Raw genomic sequence first — 21,453 nt, 5'->3', positions numbered from 1 at the left:
AGCCTACATTTATTGTGGCCACACCTAAACATCCCCAAATGTTTTAGACAAGAACTAGCAGAATTCGATACAGGCTTTAATTGTGTGGGTGATAGTAAGGAACCCAAGGTCCGACTTTTGTGATAGGAACATTTTACACCCTTTTTAACCCTTTTTAACTTAATCAACCTGCTTGCGGGCCCTTGCTACCTCATGTCTTGGATACTTCCTATCAGATAGCCTCCTTTCCAATTCATCAGCTGCCACCAGAAAATCAGAATGTTCACTGCAATTTTGTTTAAGTCTTGTAAATTGGCCTTTGGCTACAGCAAATCTTACATGTTCTGGGTGGCAGCTGGCGGCATGCCGAACTCCCCCCACCATTACGTAGCTGCCTTCTTATTCAACTGATAAGCAAATCAGAATCCAGTCCTCGGACAGAAATTGCATGCGCGTGCAATTTCTGTCCGAGGACTGGATTCTGATTTGCTTATCAGTTGAAGAAGAAGGCAGCTACGTAATGGTGGGGGGAGTTCGGCATCCATATTTACATGGTATTAGAGTAGTTAGCGACGCTGATTAGGACAGAAGCAAGGCGGCAAGGCAGGAGGAGTATAGTGTAGGCGGACCTCCGTTTTTTTATTTTCAATATCAAAACATGTTAAAGTAAGTGACTGTCCCTTTAAATGGAAGTTGGGAGATGTGTGTGACTTGTTTGGTCTGATGTGCCAGGTGATCAACGTTTGGTTTCACTCTAGGTTCTTCTGGACGCTGACTCGTTAGCCTAATGCGCTCTTTCTTGTGATGGCGGAACTTCATCCTTCCCCACTTTTAGGGGGGGATCGTCTGGTCAGGTGTGCGGGCATGTTTTTCTCTGTTCCGAGTCATGTTACTATGAGAGGTGGTGTGCAGGAGTTCCCTGCCTTCTGTAGGTGTTGCAGCTCCAATTTTTGCCTGCTCAAGGTAGTTTTCCTTGAATAATAGCTTATTCAAGCTGTCTGACTGTAGTCTATTTCAGCTAATACTCTAGGTTGGACTACGGTCTTTGCCGATCAGGTTTGTTGTGTCCCCGATGTTATGCTAGCCTTGAGGCTTGTCAGTAGAGGTGTCGAGGTTGGGTACGGAGGGCAGCCCTTTGAGGGTCAGGAAGTTGTCCTTTTTTCCTAGATACTTCATTTGGAGTTTCGTGGGTGATGCCTTGCGTTACTTCTCTGAGATGGCGAGCAGGGCCCTGGATTATTATTTCCTTCGGGTATTGATGTTACCCTGTCTTTGTGTTTATCACGTGTTGCCGCTTGCCTACGAGATTTCTTGCAATCCATTTCACTGGATGCTGATTCTCAGACTGTTCAGGAGTCCTTTGTGACTCTTGAGTTTAAGGCTATCTAGATATCCAGATCTACGGACTTTTGAGGTGTGCCTCTCCTTGGAGGAGGCAGTTCGGGTTCTCTCCGAGATGGGATCTTTCATCGTCCATTGTTGAGAACCCTGGCCTGGTCCTCGTTTCTCCATAGATGGGTGTGGAGGGTTCGGTCCTGTGAGCCCTCTTCGTTGGGGCTGGGGCTCTGTGAGAGATGCCTTTGTGACTGTGGCTCAGGCTTTAGGCCTTTCTTATTGGTCCCTACCTGTCTTCTGGTGCATTCACAATGTTTCTGTAGACTCCAGGTGCTTTTAACTGGGTTGGCGATGTGTCCAAGGGGTCTCACCTCCATGGTAGTTTTTTTTTCCATTGTTCATTCCCTTCTCTTCCAGAGTAGGGTTTTGGTTGTCCGGGTTCTGAATTACCTTAGTATCGTGGAGTCCTGGGGTCCTTGGTCCTGCCTTGCAGGGTTTTTTTCCCTTCCTGTGTTTCAGGTTCCTGGGAGGGGAGCTGTGATGCAGTGTCTGGTTCCTCCGTTCCTGCAGCAGGAGACTGAGGGATTTGCTCCTGTGGGGGATTCTACTATTTGTATCCAATATATGGATGCTGAGGCTTTTGGGGGACTTCTTCCCTTGGGAAGTGTGCCCTTTTTTGCCCACGACTGTTTGTAGGGGGTCTCGTACCCGAGCACAATGTTTCTTTGACTCACAGTAGCATGCCGTTTGTAGCAGCGGTCTAACAGGGAAATTTGTTCCTCGTTGATCCTCTCTTCTCTCCTGTAGTCTGGGACTCTTGTCTTCGGCCTTTTTACTAGCCTTTGGGCTGGGACCGTTATCCCGGAGGGATCGGTTACTCTACACAGTGTTGACCGTTTCTGCTGTTGGCCCTTTCCTTGAGGGAGGACTTTGGATGTCCTTCTTTCTACCGGCGTCTGGTGCCGGGAGGGGGGCGCTTCTTGGAGCCGCTATTTGGTGGGCTGTATGCCCTTGGTGGTTTACAGTTGGAACCATCTATAGCGATTTTCTTGGTGATGGTGTATCCAGTTACAGCTACTTGCTTTTGTCGGGATGCTATCTAGCTTGACGCGCCTTTAGGAGGTTTTGAGTTAGCAATAGGATCAGCCTCACTTTTGGAGGCTGGTCTTTCAGAGTTCCTATTCAGACGGTTTGAGTTTCTCAGTGAGAGCTCTATTCTAGCTGCTGGGATATTTATCCTGTTCTTGCTGTCTCCGCGGATCTAGCATCCAGATCTAGATATGTTATGGAGCTTTGGAGGATTTATTAATTTCCTGGAGTACCGTAGGGTATGGTATTGGATTGGGGGACATGAGGGGTTCCTTGAGTCCTTTTGAGGACATGTTCCTTGTGTATGGATCCTTGTATTCTAGGGAGTTTGTCTCCCTGGGCGTTGCCTTTGTAAGGATGACCATGGGTTGCTTTGTAGGTGTGAGTAGGAAAAGTTCCTTTGGATTTTCCTGGTCTCGGGTTCCCTTTTGGGGGGCAGATGCGGTCCTTGTCTTTAGCCGGGTACATTCTTGGGTGTCGTGTCCCATGGGGCAGACGCTTTAGAGGTTGTTTGGACCTGAAGGACTCTAGGTCTGAGTGGTCTCTAGTTCGGCTTTGTCGGTGGTGTAACTGATGTGCAGTTACCTGGGCTTGGGTGTTTCTCCGCGTCATTTGTACTTATTTTTTCTTTTGTGGGTGTTGAGCAATTCAGGCTGTGGTGCTTTTCGAAGGGGCCGCTTTTTGTACCCACCTGTTATTTGCATTCAGTGTCCTCTAGCTTGGGTATTGTTTTCCCAAAAGTAATAAATGCAGCTGTGGAATCTTCCCTTTTAAGAAGAAAAACATAAATTACCTGATAATTTAATTTTCTTCTGAAGGGAAGAGTCCACAGCTCCCGCCCGTGTTTTTATCTCTATGAGGCGGCTGTAAATTTTTTCACCCTGATATTTCTCCTACTGTTCCTTGTTCCCTTTGCAGAATGACTGGGGGATGAGGGAAGTGGGAGAGGTATTTAAGCCTTTGGCTGGGGTGTCATTGCCTCCTCCTGGTGGCCAGGTTCTAAATTCCCAAAAGTAATGAATACAGCTATGGACTCTTCCCTTCAGAAGAAAATGAAATTATCAGGTAATTTATGTTTTTATTGACCTAATAATAAACTAAATTTTTATTACTCGTAATTACAATAGCTACCCCACATTTCCTATTTGAACAAGGGGTGGCAAGCACTTCTCCAACCAGAGATTTTAATGTGCACAATTCCTCATCTTTAAGGTGGGTTTCTTGTAAGAACACAATGCTGGGGGAGTGTTTCCCAATTTGTGATATGATCTGTTTGCGTTTAATAGAGGAAGTTATTCCCCAACATTCCAGGATAGGATATTAAGATGCTCCGTCATTGTTAAATATCAAGTAGGTGAAGGGGGAGAATGGGAAGAAAATAAAAAAAGGAAATATACAGAGCAAAAAACTCCTTTTAAAAAACAAAGCATAAACAATACATTTATCGAAAGCAATAGGGTTTTCCAAAATTATAAAACTTTTTTTTTTTTTTAGATTCTTTTTATTGAGGACAGTATAAGAAAACATTATTACAACATAATTGTCATATACATCAACTTTTCAAATCATGCTTGGTGGTTTATAACTGACACAATGATAGTCCTCTTTTTTTTTCATCCCTTCTAGTCTAAGAGGTCACTCTTGGACCTGTGATGTTATATATGTCCATAAATAGGGATTATTAATAACCAGAATAAACATAACAGTAACATAGAAAGGAATGGTTAAGAACAAAACCAAATTGAGATGTGATGAGCCATAGCTGAGTGAACACAACAGTGACATAAAAGAAAAAATAGTTAAGAACAGAAACAGCTTGAGATGTGATGAGCCGTAGCTGCGGACAACATTGTTATCTAGGACAGTGCTTGTATAGTCCCAGCAATCACTTAAATTTGTGTGATTTCTAAGTGGGAGCTTAAAGTTTACCAGGGATATAAGTAGTTTGGTGTGTGCACTTTAATGAGGGGGCTTAGCTATACTGCATTGGGGATCTGGAACAAAAAGATTTGAGGGGAAAGGGGTATAAGGGGTTAACATTTCTAAGTGGTATTAGTTCTAAGTATTATATCCATTCCAGTGAGGTAAAAACTGCGTTGTTATGCTCCTGCCAGAGATATCATAATCAATACTATGTGGAACTGTCGCCTTTTCGTGGTTGCCGGCTAAGTTGGGTAGCGGGAAGTTTATAGCAGCATAACAATTAGGGGATTGCTTATGGGTAAACTGGTTCTAAAAAGAGATTGCTTTAGTATGTCACTCTCAATACGTGTATAGCCAATTCTGCCCTTTGGTAACCCCGGCCATGGGTCACTTATCAGAGATCTTATATAGATTAACCTTGTGTGTCCTGTTTGCTTTCTGAGATGCAATAAACCCGAGATATATTAATTAAAGGAAATATCAATCCCTTCAATACCCCAAAGCACAAAAAGATGTCATAAATAGAATGTAAGTTAAATTCACCATAATCTGTAATATCACATATGTCCTGCTGAACATATACACTCATTGAAAGTACCTAGCTGAATATGTAAGCTATAGGAAACTGCAGGCACCACAAAGCATAAATAAATAGTAATAGACTCAGTCCACTGATATTTACCGCACTTAACTCTAGCAGGGAGTCCAATCATACTCAGTCCCCGGATTTTCCCCTTTAGGCAAAGTCTGATGGGGAGGTTGTGGGTAAAAATGATCGCTATTTAAATAAAAATAAAAAATATATTGCTGACATCACATTAAAACATGTCCTAACAATATCATTGCCACTACCGCCGAGCGCATGGCGGAAGCAACAGGGACATATTTAACAGCGCTTCAGCATTATATTGCTTGAAAAAGACGCCTTCATATTACCCCTCTCCTGTCTTGGGGATATGTCCCTCATTGTGAAGGTGTAGGGTGTCTTGCCGAGAGGTAGCTGGCGTTGTAGGTAATGTGTTGCTGTGTCTGCGAGATCCATCACGGATAGGTTTGCAGTTAAGAGGCTTGCCCAGCATTTGGTATTGCTTTTCCGGGGGGCCCCTCCGGGCCTTTGTATTGAGACAGCTTGTGCCGGTGTTGTCTGCTGATCGGCCCAATTATTTTCTAGTATGCGGTTCCTTGTTTTTGCGCTCCACATGTTAGGTTCTTCCTCCGCTATTATAGGCATTTCAGGCAGCTCCGCGGTCTTTCCCTTTACCAATGGCCGGTTCTTTTGAGGCCGCAAATGCAGCTCTTTACTGTGAGAGCCTTTGTATGTATTGGAGGGTTGTTGATCACTCATTGAGCTGTGCGGCTCCCTTGGCATGGGTTTGTATTTAGCACCAGTATGTTCGTTGCAGGGTTTTACCGCCAGTGGGTCTATCATATGTGCTGCGGTCTCTCCCTCCAGGTTTAGGCGCTTCAGCAAATAATCATACGGAGCTCTCTCAATTAACCTGTGCATGAGGATGTCAAATTTTGTAAAAAAATCTTCAGGTTGCGACAGGCAGCTCTCTTCCACCATGCTTGTCAAGTGTCGCTGAATAAAATTTTCCATTCCTCTTTGTAAGGAACTTAAGGCTGCTTGATAGTGGAGAACAGTAGATTAGTTTGAGGACTTCTTAGTAAGGTTTTGAAGAGGTTCAGTAAGTCAGTATTGCTGACGGCACTGATGACCCGGCTCTTCCCGGGGGGGAGGTGGATACCTAGTAGTAGGCCGCTGCCTTAGGCCTTAAAGTTCCAATCTGAGGTCCCAGTTTCTTACAACAGCCGGGAGAATAACAAATGGGGTCACAATTAGCAGGACTGCGACACCCTTATAAAATATATGCTTAATATTGCTGCTGAGAGTTAATAATCGGCGGATTTTCAAAGATTCCTCTGGAGCACTCAGAATATGCGTCCTATCCAGTACGCTGCATGGACACGCCCCCCAATTATAAAACTTTATTCAAATGTCAGTCGCATATTTCAAAAATCCAAGAGAACAGAGGGTACATAAAGGAAATATAGCACTCGTATATTAACAATTAGCAAGAAATTGCTTGCTTCTTTACTATTACTTAGAGTGTTTATTTTACCATTACTCTCTACCAAGATTTTTGCAGGGTATACCATCCTAACTTTGTAACCTCTATCAACTGGGGGGAAAAGGGGACATCTCCTTGTTTCTCCAACATAGGTGTGTCCGGTCCACGGCGTCATCCTTACTTGTGGGATATTCTCTTCCCCAACAGGAAATGGCAAAGAGCCCAGCAAAGCTGGTCACATGATCCCTCCTAGGCTCCGCCTACCCCAGTCATTCTCTTTGCCGTTGTACAGGCAACATCTCCACGGAGATGGCTTAGAGTTTTTTAGTGTTTAACTGTAGTTTTTATTATTCAATCAAGAGTTTGTTATTTTGAAATAGTGCTGGTATGTACTATTTACTCAGAAACAGAAAAGAGATGAAGATTTCTGTTTGTATGAGGAAAATGATTTTAGCAACCGTCACTAAAATCCATGGCTGTTCCACACAGGACTGTTGAGAGCAATTAACTTCAGTTGGGGGAACAGTGAGCAGTCTCTTGCTGCTTGAGGTATGACACATTCTAACAAGACGATGTAATGCTGGAAGCTGTCATTTTCCCTCTGGGATCCGGTAAGCCATGTTTATTACGATTGTAAATAAGGGCTTCAAAAAGGGCTTATTAAGACTGTAGACTTTTTTTGGGCTAAATCGATTGATTATTAACACATATTTAGCCTTGAGGAATCATTTTATCTGGGTATTTTGATATAATAATATCGGCAGGCACTGTTTTAGACACCTTATTCTTTAGGGGCTTTCCCAAAGCATAGGCAGAGCCTCATTTTCGCGCCGGTGTTGCGCACTTGTTTTTGAGAGGCATGGCATGCAGTCGCATGTGAGAGGAGCTCTGATACTTAGAAAAGACTTTCTGAAGGCGTCATTTGGTATCGTATTCCCCTTGGGGCTTGGTTGGGTCTCAGCAAAGCAGATACCAGGGACTGTAAAGGGGTTAAAGTTCAAAACGGCTCCGGTTCCGTTATTTTAAGGGTTAAAGCTTCCAAATTTGGTGTGCAATACTTTTAAGGCTTTAAGACACTGTGGTGAAAATTTGGTAAATTTTGAACAATTCCTTCATGTTTTTTCGCATTTGCAGTAATAAAGTGTGTTCAGTTTAAAATTTAAAGTGACAGTAACGGTTTTATTTTAAAACGTTTTTTGTACTTGTTATCAAGTTTATGCCTGTTTAACATGTCTGAACTACCAGATAGACTGTGTTCTGAATGTGGGGAAGCCAGAATTCCTATTCATTTAAATAAATGTGATTTATGTGACAATGACAATGATGCCCAAGATGATTCCTCAAGTGAGGGGAGTAAGCATGGTACTGCATCATTCCCTCCTTCGTCTACACGAGTCTTGCCCACTCAGGAGGCCCCTAGTACATCTAGCGCGCCAATACTCCTTACTATGCAACAATTAACGGCTGTAATGGATAATTCTGTCAAAAACATTTTAGCCAAAATGAACACTTATCAGCGTAAGCGCGACTGCTCTGTTTTAGATACTGAAGAGCATGACGACGCTGATATTAATATTTCTGAAGGGCCCCTAACTCAGTCTGATGGGGCCAGGGAGGTTTTGTCTGAGGGAGAAATTACTGATTCAGGGAACATTTCTCAACAAGCTGAACCTGATGTGATTGCATTTAAATTTAAGTTGGAACATCTCCGCATTCTGCTTAAGGAGGTATTATCCACTCTGGATGATTGTGACAAGTTGGTCATCCCAGAGAAACTATGTAAAATGGACAAGTTCCTAGAGGTGCCGGGGCTCCCAGAAGCTTTTCCTATACCCAAGCGGGTGGCGGACATTGTTAATAAAGAATGGGAAAGGCCCGGTATTCCTTTCGTCCCTCCCCCCATATTTAAAAAATTGTTTCCTATGGTCGACCCCAGAAAGGACTTATGGCAGACAGTCCCCAAGGTCGAGGGAGCGGTTTCCACTTTAAACAAACGCACCACTATACCCATAGAGGATAGTTGTGCTTTCAAAGATCCTATGGATAAAAAATTAGAAGGTTTGCTTAAAAAGATGTTTGTTCAGCAGGGTTACCTTCTACAACCAATTTCATGCATTGTCCCTGTCGCTACAGCCGCATGTTTCTGGTTCGATGAGCTGATAAAGGCGGTCGACAGTGATTCTCCTCCTTATGAGGAGATTAAGGACAGAATCAATGCTCTCAAATTGGCTAATTCTTTCACCCTAGACGCCACTTTGCAATTGGCTAGGTTAGCGGCTAAGAATTCTGGGTTTGCTATTGTGGCGCGCAGAGCGCTTTGGTTGAAATCTTGGTCGGCTGATGCGTCTTCCAAGAACAAGCTACTTAACATTCCTTTCAAGGGGAAAACGCTGTTTGGCCCTGACTTGAAAGAGATTATCTCGGATATCACTGGGGGTAAGGGCCACGCCCTTCCTCAGGATCGGCCTTTCAAGGCAAAAAATAAACCTAATTTTCGTCCCTTTCGTAGAAACGGACCAGCCCAAAGTGCTACGTCCTCTAAGCAAGAGGGTAATACTTCTCAAGCCAAGCCAGATTGGAGACCAATGCAAGGCTGGAACAAGGGAAAGCAGGCCAAGAAACCTGCCACTGCTACCAAGACAGCATGAAATGTTGGCCCCCGATCCGGGACCGGATCTGGTGGGGGGCAGACTCTCTCTCTTCGCTCAGGCTTGGGCAAGAGATGTTCTGGATCCTTGGGCGCTAGAAATAGTCTCCCAAGGTTATCTTCTGGAATTCAAGGAACTTCCCCCAAGGGGGAGGTTCCACAGGTCTCAGTTGTCTTCAGACCACATAAAAAGACAGGCATTCTTACATTGTGTAGAAGACCTGTTAAAAATGGGAGTGATTCATCCCGTTCCATTAAGAGAACAAGGGATGGGGTTCTACTCCAATCTGTTTATAGTTCCCAAAAAAGAGGGAACGTTCAGACCAATCTTAGATCTCAAGATCTTAAACAAGTTTCTCAAGGTTCCATCGTTCAAGATGGAAACCATTCGAACTATTCTTCCTTCCATCCAGGAAGGTCAATTCATGACCACGGTGGATTTAAAGGATGCGTATCTACATATTCCTATCCACAAGGAACATCATCGGTTCCTGAGGTTCGCATTCCTGGACAAACATTACCAGTTCGTGGCGCTTCCTTTCGGATTAGCCACTGCTCCAAGGATTTTCACAAAGGTACTAGGGTCCCTTCTAGCTGTGCTAAGACCAAGGGGCATTGCTGTAGTACCTTACTTGGACGACATTCTGATTCAAGCGTCGTCCCTTCCTCAAGCAAAGGCTCACACGGACATTGTCCTGGCCTTTCTCAGATCTCACGGATGGAAAGTGAACGTGGAAAAGAGTTCTCTATCTCCGTCAACAAGGGTTCCCTTCTTGGGAACAATAATAGACTCCTTAGAAATGAGGATTTTTCTGACAGAGGCCAGAAAAACAAAACTTCTAGACTCTTGTCGGATACTCCATTCCGTTCCTCTTCCTTCCATAGCTCAGTGCATGGAAGTGATCGGGTTGATGGTAGCGGCAATGGACATAGTTCCTTTTGCACGCATTCATCTAAGACCATTACAACTGTGCATGCTCAGTCAGTGGAATGGGGACTATACAGACTTGTCTCCGAAGATACAAGTAAATCAGAGGACCAGAGACTCACTCCGTTGGTGGCTGTCCCTGGACAACCTGTCACGAGGGATGACATTCCGCAGACCAGAGTGGGTCATTGTCACGACCGACGCCAGTCTGATGGGCTGGGGCGCGGTCTGGGGATCCCTGAAAGCTCAGGGTCTTTGGTCTCGGGAAGAATCTCTTCTACCGATAAATATTCTGGAACTGAGAGCGATATTCAATGCTCTCAAGGCTTGGCCTCAGCTAGCGAGGGCCAAGTTCATACGGTTTCAATCAGACAACATGACAACTGTTGCGTACATCAACCATCAGGGGGGAACAAGGAGTTCCCTGGCGATGGAAGAAGTGACCAAAATCATTCTATGGGCGGAGTCTCACTCCTGCCACCTGTCTGCTATCCACATCCCAGGAGTGGAAAATTGGGAAGCGGATTTTCTGAGTCGTCAGACATTGCATCCGGGGGAGTGGGAACTCCATCCGGAAATCTTTGCCCAAGTCACTCAGCTGTGGGGCATTCCAGACATGGATCTGATGGCCTCTCGTCAGAACTTCAAAGTTCCTTGCTACGGGTCCAGATCCAGGGATCCCAAGGCGGCTCTAGTGGATGCACTAGTAGCACCTTGGACCTTCAAACTAGCTTATGTGTTCCCGCCGTTTCCTCTCATCCCCAGGCTGGTAGCCAGGATCAATCAGGAGAGGGCGTCGGTGATCTTGATAGCTCCTGCGTGGCCACGCAGGACTTGGTACGCAGATCTGGTGAATATGTCATCGGCTCCTCCTTGGAAGCTACCTTTGAGACGAGACCTTCTTGTTCAGGGTCCGTTCGAACATCCGAATCTGGTTTCACTCCAGCTGACTGCTTGGAGATTGAACGCTTGATCTTATCGAAGCGAGGATTCTCAGATTCTGTTATCGATACTCTTGTTCAGGCCAGAAAGCCTGTAACTAGAAAGATTTACCACAAAATTTGGAAAAAATATATCTGTTGGTGTGAATCTAAAGGATTCCCTTGGGACAAGGTTAAGATTCCTAGGATTCTATCCTTCCTTCAAGAAGGATTGGAAAAAGGATTATCTGCAAGTTCCCTGAAGGGACAGATTTCTGCCTTGTCTGTGTTACTTCACAAAAAGCTGGCCGCTGTGCCAGATGTTCAAGCCTTTGTTCAGGCTCTGGTTAGAATTAAGCCTGTTTACAAACCTTTGACTCCTCCTTGGAGTCTCAATTTAGTTCTTTCAGTTCTTCAGGGGGTTCCGTTTGAACCCTTGCATTCCGTTGATATTAAGTTATTATCTTGGAAAGTTTTGTTTTTAGTTGCAATTTCTTCTGCTAGAAGAGTTTCAGAATTATCTGCTCTGCAGTGTTCTCCTCCTTATCTGGTGTTCCATGCAGATAAGGTGGTTTTACGTACTAAACCTGGTTTTCTTCCAAAAGTGGTTTCTAACAAAAACATTAACCAGGAGATTATCGTACCTTCTCTGTGTCCGAAACCAGTTTCAAAGAAGGAACGTTTGTTGCACAATTTGGATGTTGTTCGCGCTCTAAAATTCTATTTAGATGCTACAAAGGATTTTAGACAAACATCTTCCTTGTTTGTTGTTTATTCTGGTAAAAGGAGAGGTCAAAAAGCAACTTCTACCTCTCTCTCTTTTTGGATTAAAAGCATCATCAGATTGGCTTACGAGACTGCCGGACGGCAGCCTCCCGAAAGAATCACAGCTCATTCCACTAGGGCTGTGGCTTCCACATGGGCCTTCAAGAACGAGGCTTCTGTTGATCAGATATGTAGGGCAGCGACTTGGTCTTCACTGCACACTTTTACCAAATTTTACAAGTTTGATACTTTTGCTTCTTCTGAGGCTATTTTTGGGAGAAAGGTTTTGCAAGCCGTGGTGCCTTCCATTTAGGTGACCTGATTTGCTCCCTCCCTTCATCCGTGTCCTAAAGCTTTGGTATTGGTTCCCACAAGTAAGGATGACGCCGTGGACCGGACACACCTATGTTGGAGAAAACAGAATTTATGTTTACCTGATAAATTACTTTCTCCAACGGTGTGTCCGGTCCACGGCCCGCCCTGGTTTTTTTAATCAGGTCTGATAATTTATTTTCTTTAACTACAGTCACCACGGTACCATATGGTTTCTCCTATGCAAATATTCCTCCTTAACGTCGGTCGAATGACTGGGGTAGGCGGAGCCTAGGAGGGATCATGTGACCAGCTTTGCTGGGCTCTTTGCCATTTCCTGTTGGGGAAGAGAATATCCCACAAGTAAGGATGACGCCGTGGACCGGACACACCGTTGGAGAAAGTAATTTATCAGGTAAACATAAATTCTGTTTTTTTATTTGAGTCTCATTTGAAAAATCTTGGAAAAGCAGAATCTTATTGTTATCAATAGTTAAAGTACCCACTTTCCTGTATTGTTTCAGGAGTTCTATTTTGTCTTGCAAATCTAAGACTTTTAAAAATTAGCATTCTATCTCGTATAGTATTGTCAAAGTTAAATTTATGCTACCCACTCTGTAGGCTCTCTCAATAATAAGAGGGCGTTTTTCTTTAGGAAAACCTAGTGCTTGAGGGAGTACCAGGGAGGTAAATTTAATTAAATCTTCATAGGCTGGCTTCTCTGGAAGACCGACTATTCTGATGTTGTTGATTTCCCAGATCCTCCAGCCTAGAATTCAGAGTTTGGATTTTATTCTCGTGTTTGTGTATTGTATCTTCTTAATTATTGACCTGGTCTTCTAAATTGCAGATCCTGTTTTCAGCTTCTAGTATTCTAAAAGCAAATTGTCTAAGCTCATTAGAGAGCGTAGCTATTTTGGTAGTTATGCCACCTAATTCTTTCCTAATAACTTCACATTGTGGGGAGAAAAATTCAGAGAGGTGCATCATTAGAGAAGGGGAATCTAAATCAAGAGATTGGGATTCAGGGGTAGTATCTATACTGACATCCATGGTTTTGGACTTCCTATCTTTCAATTTCATTTTGGGTGATTTTGTCCTCACCTGTGTGACAAATCTTTCCATATATACTAGGTAGTGCAAAAGTGATATCTACAAAACAGTTTAAAATAAGGATACATTGTGAAATACAGCCTAACTAGGTTCTGTGCAAAACAAAGACAATAATTCTTAAATGTGAAAGAGTGAACATGTTTATATAGGTAGATAGCTATATATCTCTAGCGATAATAAAAAAAAAAGTGTGTTGGTGCTCTAAGTGATTACCAAAGAGCCAACAATTGATAATATGCGTACCAAGGTATAAAACTGAAAAAAGTCAAAAGCAACCCTGACACCAACCTTCTTATATGTATGAAGCAGTCAAAAGTTATTTCCCTGCTACATATAATTCTAATCAACAGACGATATAGCAAAACATCTCTTATTGTAAGATAACATTCTACAAACTACTTGTGTATAGCAGATGCAGAATATATTAATTTACCGAAAACTCAAGTATTCAAATTTTCCTGACTCCATAGTGAACTTCAACAGTAAGTTTCAACAACAATTTGTAATTCTCAGTTCAAAGAAAAAATGGTTATGGATCCTCCTCAGTTAATGGGTAAAATAAACTTTGCTAGTGTTCAGGAAAAAAAAAAAGAACCCAGAAGTGCTTTCTAAATTTGGGAAATTTGGGATATTTGATCCCCTGAGGACACCTGTATTGTGTAGGCAGATTTGTAAGAAAAGCATTTAAGTTCTCCTTAAAGGGACACGAAACCCACATTTTTTCTTTCATGATTCAGATAGAGAATACAATTTTAAACAACTTTCTAATTTACTTCTATTATCTCATTTGTTTCATTCTCTTGGTATCATTTGTTGAAGGAGCAGCAATGCACTAATGGTTTCTAACTGTACACATTGGTGAGCCAATCACAATCAATATATATATGCAGCCACCAATCAACAGCTAGAACCTAGGTTATCTGCTGCTTCTGAGCTTGCCTAGATAAACCTTTCATCAAAGGATAACAAGAGAAGGAAGCAAATTAAATGATAGAAGTAAATTGTAAAGTTGTTTAAAATTGTATTCTCTATCTGAATCATGAAAGAAAATGTTTGGGTTTCATGTCCCTTTAAGTTCTTCTTATGTAATGATTAAAGAGACAGTAGCAACTGCACATCTGACTCCCATTTGAATTCATATATTGGAGCAGTTCTTTCAATAAGATAGGAATATCTGAAGGTGGCAGGTGAGGGTCTCAAATGGCTTTGTAGAGAGTAGGTGGGTAATATTAAGTAATAGCATAGACAGGCTAAAACCCTTATGAGACAGAAATTGCATACATACAGCCTCTGCATCTAACTGCACAGTGGTATTTAAACCCAAAGCAAAGGTGGGGTTAACAAGGATAAGCCGGTACTTGCGATTTGGCGGTATCTTCTAGTAGGAGAGAAACAAAGCGTTTTATTGCATCCAGGGGCCCTTTGGATCTTTACTTCTCTAATGTTGCGAGGTTGGTGAGCTGGGTCCGGATTCTTCCAGCACCCAACTTGCCTACATCAAGCGACACATATGCAATGTGACCTGTCCTTCTGGTGCTCCTTACAGCTGCGACCCGGGAACATACAGAGTCTTCTTGTAGCGGGTTACTCCCCGGCTCTACCCCGCATTAAACTTTCGGCTGCCTTTTGGCTGCTCGATGCGACGTGCTCCACCACGCCAATCTCAGCAAGTGTGTGACTTCCTCTATGAGCTACGGTCCGCTCGAGTAGCTCAGTGTCCAAGCCAGCTCGCAGAGATTCTGAGAGCCAAGGGGCTTGTAGTGCGGGGGGGGGGGGGCATGTTTTTGTTTTTTCCTGAGGCCCTATATATATATATATATATATATATATATAGGAATATATTTATAAATACTTAGAACATATTGGAATGTGAAATATTTACAGTAAATACATAGTTAAACACTTTATTAAATATGAATATTGCATAAATATGATATTTCATATCTTCATCTACTTGACTACAAAGGGCTCAAATGCACTTATATGTCTATATATGTATACATATGTATTTAGGTGTTTATATGTGTATATACAGTATGTCTGTAACTACATAAATATACATATAAATAAATACATAAATACATATGTACACACACACACATACTGTATGTATATATATATATATATATATATATATATATATATATATACATATATACTGTGTGTGTACATATATATATATATATATATATATATACACACACATATATATATATATATATATATATACACACACACACATATACATATTTAGACAGTATCGGCTAGATTTAGAGTTTTGTCGGTAACGACCCGCGTAGCTAACGCTGGCTTTTTTTTGGCCGCACCTTTTAAATACCGCTGGTATTTAGAGTTCACAGAATGGCTGGGTTTTCAGTGCGTTAGGCTCCAAAAAGGGAGCGTAGAGCATAATTTACCGCCACTGCAACTCTCGATACCAGCGGTGCTTACGGACGCGGCCAGCTTAAAAAACGTGCTCGTGCACGATATCCCCATAGGAAACAATGGGGCAGTTTGAGCTGAAAAAAAACCTAACACCTGCAAAAAAGCAGCGTTCAGCTCCTAACGCAGCCCCATTGTTTCCTATGGGGAAACACTTCCTAAGTCTGCACCTAACACTCTAACATGAACCCCGAGTCTAAACACCCCTAATCTTACACTTATTGACCCCTAATCTGCCGCCCCCGCTATCGCTGACACCTGCATATTTTTTGAACCCCTAATCTGCCGCTCCGTACACCGCCGCAACCTACATTATTCCTATGTACCCCTAATCTGCTGCCCTTACCAGCCCTGAAAAGGACCCTTTGCGGGGCATGCCCCAAAGAATTCAGCTCTTTTGCCTGTAAAAACAAAACATACAATACCCCCCCCCCCAACATTACAACCCACCACCCACATACTCCTAATCTAACCCAAACCCCCCTTAAATAAACCTAACACTAAGACCCTGAAGATCTCCCTACCTTGTCTTCACCACGCCGGGTTCACCGATCGATCCAGAAGAGCCTCCGATGTCTTGATCCAAGCCCAAGCGGGGGGCTGAAGATGTCCATGATCCGACTGAAGTCTTCATCCAAGCGGGAGCTGAAGAGGTCCATGATCTGGCTGAAGTCTTCTATCAAGCGGCATCTTCAATCTTCTTTCTTCCAGATCCATGGTCATCCCGCCGACGCGGAACATCCATCTTCACCGACGACTTCCCGACGAATGACGGTTCCTTTAAGGGACGTCATCCAAGATGGCGTCCCTCGAATTCCGATTGGCTGATAGGATTCTATCAGCCAATCGGAATTAAGGTAGGAAAATTCTGATTGGCTGATGGAATCAGCCAATCAGATTCAAGTTCAATCCGATTGGCTGTTTCGATCAGCCAATAGAATGCGAGCTCAATCTGATTGGCTGATCGGATCAGCCAATCGGATTGAACTTGAATCTGATTGGCTGATTCCATCAGCCAATCAGAATTTTCCTACCTTAATTCCGATTGGCTGATAGAATCCTATTTCGATCAGCCAATAGAATGCGAGCTCAATCTGATTGGCTGATCGGATCAGCCAATCGGATTGAACTTGAATCTGATTGGCTGATTCCATCAGCCAATCAGAATTTTCCCACCTTAATTCCGATTGGCTGATAGAATCCTATCAGCCAATCGTAATTCGAGGGACGCCATCTTGGATGACGTCCTTTAAAGGAACCGTCATTCGTCGGGAAGTCGTCGGTGAAGATGGATGTTCCGCGTCGGCGGGATGACCATGGATCCGGAAGAAAGAAGATTGAAGATGCCGCTTGATAGAAGAATTCAGCCCGATCATGGACCTCTTCAGCTCCCGCTTGGATGAAGACTTCAGTCGGATCATGGACATCTTCAGCCCCCCGCTTGGGCTTGGATCAAGACATCGGAGGCTCTTCTGGATCGATCGGTGAACCCGGCGTGGTGAAGATAAGGTAGGGAGATCTTCAGGGGCTTAGTGTTAGGTTTATTTAAGGGGGGTTTGGGTTAGATTAGGGGTATGTGGGTGGTGGGTTGTAATGTTGGGGGGGGTATTGTATGTTTTGTTTTTACAGGCAAAAGAGCTGAATTCTTTGGGGCATGCCCCGCAAAGGGTCCTTTTCAGGGCTGGTAAGGTAAAAGAGCTTTTCTATTTTAATTTTAGAATAGGGTAGGGCATTTTTTTATTTTGGGGGTCTTTGGTATTTTATTAGGGGGCTTAGAGTAGGTGTAATTAGTTTAAAATTGTAATATTTTTCTGTTTGTAAATATTTTTTTATTTTTTGTAACTTCTTTTTTATTTTTTGTACTTTAGTTAGTTTATTTCATTGTATTTATTTGTAGGTATTGTATTTAATTAATGTATTGATAGTGTAGTGTTAGGTTTAATTGTAGATAATTGTAGGTATTTTATTTAATTTATTTATTGATAGTGTAGTGTTAGGTTTAATTGTAACTTAGGTTAGGATTTATTTTACAGGTAATTTTGTAATTATTTTAACTAGGTAACTATTAAATAGTTATTAACTATTTAATAGCTATTGTACCTGGTTAAAATAAATACAAAGTTGCCTGTAAAATGAATATTAATCCTAAAATTGCTACAATATAATTATAATTTATATTGTAGCTATATTAGGGTTTATTTTACAGGTAAGTATTTAGCTTTAAATAGGAATAATTTATTTAATAAGAGTTAATTTATTTCGTTAGATTTAAATTATATTTAATTTAGGGGGGTGTTAGGGTTAGGGTTAGAATTAGCTTTAGGGGTTAAAAAATTTATTAGAGTAGCGGTGAGGTACGGTCGGCAGATTAGGGGTTAATGCTATTTGTTATAGGGTTATTGAGTCGGGAGTGAGGCGGATTAGGGGTTAATACATTTATTATAGTAGGGGTTAATAAGTGTAGGTAGGTGTCGGCAACGTTGGGGGCGGCAGATTAAGGGTTAATAAATATTATGTAGGTGTCGGCAGTATTAGGGGCAGCAGATTAGGGGTACATAGGGATAACGTAGGTGGCGGCAGTGTGCGGTCGGCAGATTAGGGGTTAAAATTTTTTAATAGAGTGGCGGCGATGTGGGGGGGCCTCGGTTTAGGGGTACATAGGTAGTTTATGGGTGTTAGTGTACTTTAGAGCACAGTAGTTAAGAACTTTATGAACCGGCGTTAGCCCAGAAAGCTCTTAACTCCTGTTTTTTTTCTGCGGCTGGAGTTTTGTCGTTAGATTTCTAACGCTCACTTCAGCCATGACTTCAGCTACCGGCGTTAGAAAGATCCCATTGAAAAGATAGGATACGCAAATGACGTAAGGGGATCTGCGGTATGGAAAAGTCGCGGCTGGAAAGTGAGCGTTAGACCCTTTAATGACTGACTCCAAATACAAGCGGGCGGTAAAAACCAGCGTTAGGAGCCTCTAACGCTGGTTTTGACGGCTAACGCCAAACTCTAAATCTAGGCCTATGTTTCTCTATGCAGTCCTTTTTTTCTAACACCTGAAGCTTCATATCTTCTATCCCTTAGAACTTTTTTGTGCAATTATTTTAAAATAATTTTTATTAGTATTTTTTTATTTTATTTTTAGAAATTCTTATGAGAACAAAGGTTACATTCAGGTGTATACATTGTTGCATGAAATGATCGTTTATTAGGTAAAGTTGTTACCCGAAGATGAGATAAAGGTTTTGGTGAAATGGGTTCCTGAGCCCTGATAAGTGTTGTAGTCTATTTGTGGGACCTTTTGTTCAGGTTTGTGGTAGAGTAGGTGTCTTTAGGGACTCTTCCCAATAAAACTTGACTTCTAGAAATGAAGTCAATGTTTTCTGTTTGAAGAATCCATATTCTTCTAGGGTAATCAGTTCTGAGACCCTGTCTAGCCACCTTTTCTTATTGGGGGTGGTAGGTGTTTTCCAATTACGTGCTATTAAAGATTTTGCTCAATTCAAATCTATCTGTAATAGGCGAAGCCTAAGCTTACAAGGGAACTTTGGTAGGTCATTTAATAATGCGATGTTAGGCGTTAGGTGAAAGTCGCGTGTCAAAATTGATTGGAAGTGTGCCTCTACTGTCAACCAGAGGGGTCTTATCATTTTGCATCCCCACCATGTTCTCCGCATCCTCTCCAACAGCCCCTATATGTGTGTTTCGGGATATTACATTTAGTTTTGATGGTGTAAGGTACCATCTAAGTAAGACTTTACAGTTAAGTTTCAGAATCTGTGGGGATGTGGAAGAGTTTTTTTGTGTGTTTATAGATTTGTTCTCAATGTTATTAGATAGTGTTATTATCAGTATAACTGTACTTTTAAATGTATTTTTTAGGTTGCGCTATCCCAACATGTATTCCAACCAGTAAAATGCGGGTTTATTTTTTTTGTTTTTTTGGGTGGATTTTTATTTCATGGGGCATGTAGTTTAGTGTTAGGTATAATGGTGTGTTTTTTATTTTGGACACTGTAGTTTATTTTTTTTTGTAACTTAGAAGGTAGCATCCCCAAACAAATGGTATCCCTAGGTGCCTCATGAAATTGCTAACAGCATACTAAAAGAGGGACTTGATCCCCTGCACCCTACTCGATCGGCACCCCTTTTAAGAAGCGGTGGACCGGGGCTGAAACATTGATGATAGCTTTAACTACAGTACATAGCTTCATAGTTATAATGGGGAGGTTTATGATGTATAGTATAGTTTATTATAGTGAGTTATATCTTAACAGTAGGCAGTATGTGGGAGTTAGCTGGGGCGTTCCAGGGGAGTGTAGGTTAGGTGTGACGTAGGTGTAGGTGGTCAGGGGGAGTTAGTGAGGTTGAGCAGGGGCAGTGTAGCTTAGGCGTGAGATAGTTATAGGCATTCAGGGGGAGTAAGTGGGGCATGCTAGTGGGAGTTGCCTGCACTTTGTTCGGACACATCGACACAAGATCGATATGTTTGAAGCAGCGAAGTGCAGGTTGCAAGGAGGGTAGCTGCCATCGCCTGAGCTAGTTAGTGTAGGCGTAGTAATAAATTAGGTCCCCACAGCAATATTTGAAGTGTGCCTACACTGAAACTAGTTTCAGTAAGTGCACTGTGCGCCGTGTAGGCACATTTTCATAGACCCCCCCACACCGCAGCAAAATGTTGACAAGCGGAGATGTGGGTGGTGACGTCACTCTCCCTTTGACTTCTATGGGAGAGACATCGCCTCTCACCGGCATTGCTCGGACACGCTCCTTTGCTTTGAATATCTCAAAAGACCGTTGGACTGTGAGGCTGACAAGGCCAGCAGAGCAGTTTCCTGACAGTCTGTCAATGCTTTGAATATCGGGGCCTTTCTGTGAGGTGAGAGGAATGGCATGTGATTGGTGGTACTGCCCAATTGTTCATCAACACAAAAAAACCAAAAAAACTGCTAAAGGCAGCTGATTACTGCAGGTAAACTACACCCACTGGGGTGATCAGTTTATATTAAAAAAAAATCTGATAAGCTCCAATGGAGCCATGTTCTACATTATTGCAATATTTTAAATGACTATGATTGTTGTCACTTTATACTTTATTAGGCAAAGACTGCCTGCCAAAATAATACAGAGTCAGACCACTCAAAATTTATTACAAACCATTAAAAAAACAAGGGAATAAGGAAACAACTGAATGTCATCCTCACTTCATCCATGGTCATGACATACAGTAATATATTTACATTTACAAAATTCTAACCCTTTCCACCTATCCAGCCCTCTACCAAGTCTGAGGCTTGTATAGATGTGCAGCAATTTGTTTATTCTTCATTGCAATATTACACTGACTACATATTTTCTAGGTGTTTATTCTTGTTTTTTGGAATCAGTTGAACTGAGGATATCAGAAGATGCATGTTTACAGCATAATTTCACATTGCATTATCCACATCCGAAAATAATATTTACAGCAGCCTGCGTTATTCACAGAGTCATTAATGATTTAATGAAGTTGCAGTGTGTCTGGGTGTGCTGTTAGTATTTCTGGTTTGCCTTATTTCTATAGGCACTAACTCATCCTTTTCACCTTGTGTTTTAGAGTCAAATTCTGGGCAGACACATTTGGAAATGAAGTTTACTCCATAGTCACCAAATACTCTGGCTCCTTGCTATTGCAGAAGGTAAGTTGGGCACACTGTAACTACATATATAATTTTTCACAATCTGAAATGTATCTAAAAATAACCAAATAGATTTGTAATAAGAGATCAACTGCTGTTTATTATAGTCTATCCATTACATTATAAGTTACAACAATGATCAGGTAGTTTCAGTGACCATGTCTTTCCTACTCTCTGGATTTGTCACGAGCTAAAGTAACATGATTTAAATGGTCATTATAGTGGAGAATGACATGCTCTAATTGGTTAGAGCATGTCA

The 21,453-nt window shown here is 42.2% G+C and overlaps 1 protein-coding gene across 1 annotated transcript in view; it reads left to right on the top strand.

Annotated features, from left to right (window-relative positions):
• The window catches only part of CACNA2D4 (calcium voltage-gated channel auxiliary subunit alpha2delta 4), a 1,345,448-nt gene that overhangs the window by 135,666 nt on the left and 1,188,329 nt on the right, over positions 1-21,453 (top strand). Inside the window, exon 2 of the mRNA XM_053718853.1 lies at positions 21,113-21,194. Coding sequence (XP_053574828.1) covers positions 21,113-21,194 — 82 coding nt within the window. The remainder of the gene's footprint in view (positions 1-21,112; positions 21,195-21,453) is intronic.

This window comes from Bombina bombina, chromosome 6 (genome assembly GCF_027579735.1).
Source record: "Bombina bombina isolate aBomBom1 chromosome 6, aBomBom1.pri, whole genome shotgun sequence".
In the NCBI taxonomy this organism is placed as follows: domain Eukaryota; kingdom Metazoa; phylum Chordata; class Amphibia; order Anura; family Bombinatoridae; genus Bombina; species Bombina bombina.
Note: the sequence above shows the minus strand (reverse complement) of the source record. Positions and strands in the feature narration are given on the sequence as shown.